Source organism: Pseudoliparis swirei, chromosome 2 (genome assembly GCF_029220125.1).
Source record: "Pseudoliparis swirei isolate HS2019 ecotype Mariana Trench chromosome 2, NWPU_hadal_v1, whole genome shotgun sequence".
Classification (NCBI taxonomy): Eukaryota; Metazoa; Chordata; class Actinopteri; order Perciformes; family Liparidae; genus Pseudoliparis; species Pseudoliparis swirei.
This window is the reverse complement of record NC_079389.1, coordinates 9978767-9987393: the sequence shown is the minus strand read 5'-3', so window position 1 is coordinate 9987393 and position 8627 is coordinate 9978767. Positions and strand designations below refer to the sequence as shown.

The 8627-nt window shown below is 39.0% G+C and overlaps 1 protein-coding gene across 3 annotated transcripts in view; it reads left to right on the top strand.

Annotated features, from left to right (window-relative positions):
* Window positions 1-3448: 3448 nt before the first annotated feature.
* The window catches only part of rapgef4a (Rap guanine nucleotide exchange factor 4a), a 46107-nt gene continuing 40928 nt past the window's right edge, over window positions 3449-8627 (top strand). For 2 of the 3 annotated variants that reach the window (XM_056426495.1, XM_056426486.1), the window contains exon 1: window positions 3452-3627. In XM_056426495.1, the coding sequence (XP_056282470.1) occupies window positions 3560-3627 (68 nt within the window). In that variant the 5' untranslated portion in view covers window positions 3452-3559. Of the gene's footprint in view, window positions 3628-8627 lie in introns of all 3 variants that reach the window. The other variant, XM_056426503.1, reaches the window with a different exon arrangement.

The window sequence follows — 8627 nt, the reverse complement described above, 5'->3', positions numbered from 1 at the left end:
ATAACGTATATTATCATAGAGTATAACGTTATGTTTGATAACATCATCATACATTTGGAATCTAAACTCTTTAGTGACCATGTTAGGAAATAAACATGAGGTGAATTATTTAACAAAATGCAAAGAGCAATGTAATTATTGATACATATATGAACCAGACTCCAGCAAGAGGCCTGAACAGATGGCGATGTATTTCAAAAGCGTGACCATTTTTTAATTGCCTAAAGTGTAATCCCATTTAAACATTTTATTCCATAAAATCTCAAATATTGAATCCTCAACACTTTGGGGATATTTTTCTTCCAGCATTGCCATTGCAATTAGTTTGTGGGCACATTCTAAAATATAATTCTATATATGTTTGTCTATTTCAGCCTCTTTTTTTTTTTACATTCAAAGAGATTTCTGTGGAAAATGTCCAATCCTCAGGCATTTCCCCTAGAGTTATCTGCCCTCCCATTCCATTTAAGACATAGTTATCTGATACATGTGGGTCATGTATAGCTTTATAAGCACACATGTACATCATTTAAGTTCATGTTTGTTTGTTTGTTTGTTTGTTTACACTATACATCATAATGTGTTCTGTATTTATGAGTTTTATGTATCTATTGACATTTGGCTCTGGGGATATGAGCTGTGAGTGAAAAGTCTCAACAGTGTCAATTCTTTTACTCAGGAATTTGGACTTTGGTCATTCAAGTAAGACTCCTGTCTTCTCCAACACATTTAACATCTCAATATTTTCATCTGACAAGAAACACATACATTTGAATGGAAGTTTGACCCTGAACATTCACGATATTACACTTCAGAGTTCTACATACCAGCGGTAACAGATACATTTCCAAATGCTCATCAGAATTATTCTGTGGCTGCATGTGTCAGTGTGTTTACCATTTCCAGCTTGCTGGAACATCTCCTATGGCAACTGTGGCTCTAAAAACCCATATATGCACAGTCAGTGGGCTTTCCCCCAGGGGTCTAACATGGCAAGCCACAGCCAAGCCAGTGCTCCCTATAGCAACTCTTCCAACAACATAGAGCGAGCACGTCAAACCAAATGGAAACAGGAGCAGGTGAGGAGCAGGTCAGATCCAGTGTAACATTCAAGACAATATCTCAAACTCAATCTAGCAAGGCACAAATAAAAGAATAAAACTATCTCTACACCTGGTGTTGTTTGTCCTTCCTGGAGAGGGTGTCATGTTTAAATATTGTTGCTCTCAGTGGGGTGCTTTTCAGTGTGAATAGCAATTATAAAGCTTTTTCAGAAAACAGGATTGTTTGCACACTTGCTTTGAATGGATAAAGATATGAATTACCCATGAACCCTCAAGAGCATATGCAAATGTGTGTGATTTAAAGGTTTCTCTGAGAGAGCAGTACATTGAGTGGTTTGTGCGCTGGTAGCAGGCTGTGGCAAAGTACTGCAGTGCACATTGGCATCCTCACTGTTTGTCTTAGCAAAAGAGCATGAGGCAAAGTTATGGGAAAGATAAAGATTTGCATCTCTGTGTTATCATTCTTGACTATTGGAACATTTTAAAAAACAATCTTGAGGTGCACTTAATAAAAATGTAAAACTAGTTATTTTAACTCTCTTCAAGTTATTTAGTCAAATAACTCTCATGATACATGCTAATAAATCAGGCAGACAATACATATGTGTAAGATGTCCACCACCCTGTGTCTATAGTATAACATGTAAAACAGTTTTGGGAAAATACAGTGGACCTTTTTTCTCATGCTAATAAACTTTAAATATTTCAGTGTCAGGTTGAGGCCTTGGTTACATTCCCAAACAATGTTTTAAATCCGTTTTAAGGCAGAAGGATCCTCCCTTTTACTCTGAATCTGGATTTGAATCTATTCTGCCCTGATACAGAGGGCATTCTACCATCTAGTGGCAGACAGAAGTACAGGATTTTTGGTTGCAAAATATGATGAACATCAAAAGCATCCTAATCACCATCTCCCTCAAAAAATAATATAGTCATGATTTATACATGCCCTGTCCAAACCATGGAAAGAGCAGTATATGTTTCATAATCATCACAAAACAGTTGAAACCCCTGGAGCATTATAATATTTTGGATGCACTTTGCATTTGCCTCAGAACCATCACTGACAACTATTTAGTTGACTGGATTTATTCAAGACCCAAAGGCATAACCTGTGCCTCGGTCACACGCACACATTGAGTATAAGGTCTTTGAATAGAGAGAACTGACACTCCAGACACTGATGATTGCTGTTACAGATTCATATCAGTGCATATCAGTAATGATCATCGAGAGAGAAGTGGCCATATTTTGTCATATCATCGAGAGAGACACACAAGTTGCTTATTTTTCTTGGTTGAATATTTTCTTTATAGCCCTCAAACTCAGCACTCAGTTTAAAATGATGACAAAGAAAGCAGAACACAAACAGTTTTCTTCACACATAGTACGTCAGCACAGAAGGCATTGCTGCGACACTGAGTGTCGTTATTTGGCAGTTTGTTACCATGGTAACTGAGAGAGACCAATGACCCTTTCATTACACTTGATGTGTATACTTGATATACCATTCACAAAAGCATCATTGTCTCAGGGTCATTATAAACATGCTCCCACTTTTATAGGCAAGCCATCAGTCCCTAGAAAGAGCTGCAGGAGGCGGCTGTAGTCAGTTCAGAAGATTTATGTCTCAAGTTTTTGCATATTCCCGATGAGCTGTGGATACTCATGATGATGGTGTGGGTGTTAGGCTACTCATAAGGTCACCCTTTTGCAACAGCGTGCTAATATCCACAGAGAAGTCACTCATTGTGATGACTGTCCACTTTATTCCAGGCTCATGTATCCATGTCCTCGAGCTGCAAACAGCTGCCAATTCCTTCATGGTCAATATGCAGGCATGCACATGGCAATATTATATAATGTCTATGACAATCACAAGGCGGAGATTCCTAAGACATCATTTGGTATTAGCAACTCCTCAATGGGTGATACACTTTACAATTATTTATAATTTATGTCATAAATAATATTGACTTTAGAAAACCATTCATCTTTCTTTTTTTTACATTCAGTTGTATATTTATTAGGTCCACAGGGAAAATACTAATACAATCTAACTTCATGACGATTTGTAATGTATTTGAACATAAACGTTTATTGTTGTTGTCTAGCCTCAATAAGGATCACTGAGGCTATAACAAGGGTGAGCACAATATAAGACACACCTCCCAGTATATACAGTCCAACAGCACTAAGAAATACCCTGGAGTGAAGTGACCACCTCTCTAAACAACTTCAGGGAAAGCATGATATATTGTTGTATTTGAAATATGTGTCACGTGTTTTCATCCAAACAAACGGAGCTCCATTAGCCTCCTGCTCTTACTGGCTTCACGTGCAACCCCATTGCATTTCCTGTTGGTGCTGGTCAGGTAAGCACCGATCCGCAGCAGCATCAGCAGCAGCATCAGGGACACGCCGACTGGAAGAGTGAAGGCAGATGAAGTGTTGTGTTCCAGCCCTCTCCACCGCAGCAGCAGCAGGATCTCAAGATGGTAGCAGCGCACACTTCTTCACATTCGTCAGAATCTGTCGAGTGGATAATTTGTCTGGATAAGAGGTATTTATCAAACGTCATTTTAGGCTGCTGTGCGAGCGACTATTGACGGAATAATAAAGCGATGTTGTTTCCCTCTCCCCGAGCCGGACGCTGTGTTTCAATAGATGAATTGAAACATTGTCGTCACTGGAGTTTTTAAAATTAATTTCCCAACGGATTAAAGACTTAATGAGTTTTAATTGGGGGCTCTTTGAACGCGCCATGTGTAACACACATGCGGTTATTGCGTCGATATCACGACACGTGTAACAGCTCTGGTCAAATTAAAAGACCGGTGAAATATTGGAACAAAGCTACAACAACTAAAGAAATGTGTTTGATATGCTGTGAAAATATATTTTGCACCACCGACTAGATTTAGTTTCAGTTACTCACTTATATGTGTTCTATAGATTCTAGAGGAGCAAGTAAAAGTTTCAAGAAAGACACAAAGGTCCCAATTGGCATGATGCTCTCTGTAATAAGCAGACAATGAGACACAGAAATGCTATTGCTTAATCCACATATCATGGGCTACATGATTATTTGGCACACTATGTCATATTATAATACAATTCAGCATGACATTTCCCCACTGTGGGACGAATAAAGGAATATCATATCATATCATATCATATAATGGCCCAACAGATTTGTGTGTTTTAATATGACACGATTAGTCGTGAGACCAAAATTCCATAAGCCATTAGAATATTTAACGTAAGTTAAATATTCTAATGGCTTATGGAAATTTGGTATCATCTGGATAGCTCTGATCATGATTCTGCTATTTTTAGGTCTACCTTATCGTTACATTCTGTCCCAAATCACTGCAGAGCACAGCAGCTGAAACTACTGCATGAACAGCTGCCGGAGGAGTTATTAAACCACCAAGCAGCTGCAAAGGGCTGGCTTTAAAAAGTCATCCGATAACAACACCGGATTTTTAAAACTATAAAAACGGAATTCTTTCAGATATTTCAATAATATTATCATTTTGCATTACTGACAGGTGCAGTGTGGCTCAAATGCAATGCACATGACTATCATCTACAAATGCATGTGATGAAGTTCTTGATATTCACTTAAATTGATTAATTCTATTGTGGGAATACATACATTTTACACATTTAAATTACACGCTTGGATGCAAAATAGTGGAAAGTGAACATCTAACAGCTTCAGGAGTGAAAAAGGCATATGTTGGACACATGGCTCAGGTGTAAATGAAGAGGTGCTCTGACAAAGAAAAGGTCCAAAGTGCATCAGCTAAAACAACAAAGTGACGCAGTCTGCCAGATGTGTTTACACAGTAATTTCCTCTGGTTAGTCCTAGAAGCCACATGTGTTGCGCAAATCAAACGGTTATTGTATGAATCACCTTTACCGAGCACATGCCGGTGGCATCTCTGCTTCACTTTATGGTTCGGTTGCTTATTCTGAAATGCAAGTCAGGTGAAGAACATACATGTTTTCATGTGTTTCCTCGCTCCATCTGAAAAGTCTTTGGACTGCAAAAAATAGTACAATAACCAAAAGTGTCATTTAAGCAGTTTCTGTTGTCGCAGTTTAATGCAGAGCTCAAGTCTCATGCTCTGTAACCGAACTGTGAATTAGACACATATAGGTTCATGACCGTTTGTAGTGTTCATACAACAAGAAGCTGCCCTGTGACGAACACATTCTGTCCTTAGGTGGACACTAAATTCAAACCTTTTGAAAACTTATTTTTGTTGACTTGGTAGTTTTCCAAAAAGACACATTGGCTTTGAAACTCGTAGTCCCACTCATCTCTGTTGCTTTGTTGTCTTCACTGTGTGCAAAGTATGCAGTGCTGAAACAATGTTGGCAAATATGGGCACTTAATTCTGTACGTACAAGTAAAAAACAAATATAAAGTATGATTATAGTCCAATCACGATGACGGTAGTAAAGAAACACTTTAATGGGACTACTGGGAGTTGAAAGGTTGCCAGGGACGACATGATGAAGCTTGGTGATAACACCTTTATTGTACTGATATTGTAGTACAATAAATAATGTTCTAAGCTACATTAAGTCAGAGGATTGCTGCAGTGGTGAAATCAGCACCTGTTTCCCTTTCTGAATCATTGATACAGTTTAGTTTAATTTTTGAAAGGATGAATATGGATTCAAAGGTGATATAAGCTTTAGTACAACCACCCACATGTTACATCAGAAGCCCAAGATTCAGTGTAACAAATGTGGGGCCGTGTGATACAGGCAAGAGAGGATTGAGAGGGATACAACACACACTGATCTGCGGTGATATAAACGTGATCAGCATTTTCTGCCATCATTTAGGTCCCTCACATTGTTCGAGATCAATGTGATAAACAACAATGTATACAGTTACTTTAAGCAATTCTATCCTTAGGTAAATATATATTGACTGGAAACAAATGATCAGTGAGCAGCTCAGTTTCACAATCATGTGCAAAGCACTGTGCAACTTTTCATAGAGAAATCTGAACTTTTCTGTGAACACTTAAACAAAGCTATTATCACAACATAAAAGCCATTCTCAACCTTTATTTAGGAGGGAGACCTTGCCAAGACAGAACACTAGTCACAGTTTGAATACAAATAAAACACAACGGACAGGAAATACATATAAAGAAGAGATTAAATCCAGCTCAAACTAAGTAGTTACATTTAAATGGACTTTTAACTTGGCTTTCAATTTTTCCAAGGGGACTTTATTATTAAAATGTTGTATGGTCTGCAGATGATTCCAAGTCATGGGAGCAAAGGAGAAGGATTTACCTGTATGCTCAGGGCCTGTGAAACCTGATAAGGGAACCATTCGTAGGAACCAAACCGAAGGTTTCTGGAGGTCTGCGTTAGAATATGACATATTAGCAGAAATGACCCACAAAGACAACATCACCAGGGGTGCACATCACTTTTTCAGACTTTATTAGAGACGATGAATAACAGATCGGTCAAGTACGCAAAGGCGCAAAGTAACACAAGTAGCATTACGCATTGTTGATTATCTTCGCGCATGCGTACCTGCGTACCAGTTATGTGCATCCCTGCATATATACACACACATATAAGTATATATTTATATATACATTCATATATATATATATATACATTCATACATACATATATATGCACACCCATGAGTACATATATACATAAGTGGCCCCCTGGATATTTTAAGGGCAAATATTGTTATCAGAATTGTTATTGTATTGTAGTGTGTTAGTACCTTGCCCCCGTCATCCTTATTTCACCTCCTTATCCTGCTTTCACCTGAAGTTGCTGCAGGGCGATACTTGTGTTCGCCAGTAGAGGCAGTAGCGGTTTTTCCATGACTGGCGCCGTAATTATTGTCTTAAACAAACAAGTTAGACCAGCATATCACAGACAGTGACCAGCTATTAATGTAAGTATTGTGTTTACAGGTGTGAAACGTACACAAGCGCCATATATAAATATATATATATATATATTAATGTTATGTTCGCTCGCTTCGGCGGTGCTATATTTTGATAGTTATTAAGTGTGTAGTAGTTAAGGAGAATACAGTTAATTAAGGATAGCGAGCTAGCGTTTTAGCACCATTGTGGCATCAGTAACCTGCCTGAGAATTACATTGTTCCATGAAAGACGAGATAGTAACATGTTGTGTCCCCTGACAGATATAAACAGTAGTATGTACACGCATAAGTACTTATATACATACACTACATGCAGAGCTGCCAACTTTTCAAAAAACCTTGGAGTGAGATTTTGTCGGGGGTGACCAACATTTTGCCGCGCACGCAGCCACACACGTTGGTGGCTATAATATCAGGAAATTTGAATTAATGTGGCGTTGTATCCATGTTGTACCCTGCATTCTGGCCTGGCAAAGGTCTTTTACGAGGCATCTTTGCTACCTTAAAGAATTTAAATGTTTTTTCATAACTCTACTCTCATTTACAAAAACATGACTAATTATATTACACAAATGTCCTGTGTTTATGTTAAATTCTTTATAATACATCTTACTTGTTCAAAGTGCTGTTTGGATTTTTTTTTGAGAGGGTCCTTTTCCTAGGCCTGTAAATAAAGTGATAAATGCTATGTGGGCAGCCTTAACAAACAATGCTCTGATGTGTTGAGCATGCAGTATACCAAGAGGTGCTCTCCTGCTGCTTGTTATGACAGCTGAGTTTACATCACCACACAAAATCACATGCACAAACACAACGAATTATTTCAAGATTTAAAGTTTAAGAGAGTGAGAACTTAATTGAACCACATGTCATTAACAGGGCTCTTAAGTTTTGAAGACAGGCAAGAGTGACATATCTATCCAGGATGCTTTATTTTCATTGGTTGCTGGATTAAATCTTACCCAGATACGTTTTTTTCTGATTGGCTATTGTGTAGCCCATTTCTTTTTTTTGATTGGCTGATAAGTGGCACCTCGCAGCAGAGCTCCAGGGGAGCGCTTGATTCCTCCACGGTGAGGGCAGCGCGGCTCATGTTTGCGTGCTGCGGCACATTAAAACATAAAATAGCCGAGAGTTTTTCAGCGTGAGAAATACGATGTGTGGCGGGAGTGCGTGACATAAGACCGAAATGCGTGACTGTCACGCTCAATGCGTGACACTTGAGAGCCCTGCATTAACACACCGTAGTCTCTGCTCGTTGTGTCTGTTTGAAAGTCTTCTTCTGTTGCTAACTCCGGGACTCTTTGGGGTAAATAGGATGTCTATGCAGCGAATAGGTTTACAGATGCGCTCCTTAGCGCCATCTATCGTCGCGGAGTTTGAAAAGAAACCAACGCGCCTCGGCCCAAAATCAGAATTTATTTTGCCGTGAGAAATTGGTTGTGTGGCGTGAGAGCGTGTGAAAACATGCAAAAGCGTGTGTCACACGGCGAAACCGTGAGAGTTGGTAGCTCTGCTACATGTACACACATACATATAAACAGGTTTCCCGGTGGAAGTCACTTATCAGTGCCTTCGATCTCCGTGGCCTTGTCCGTCACCATGGAA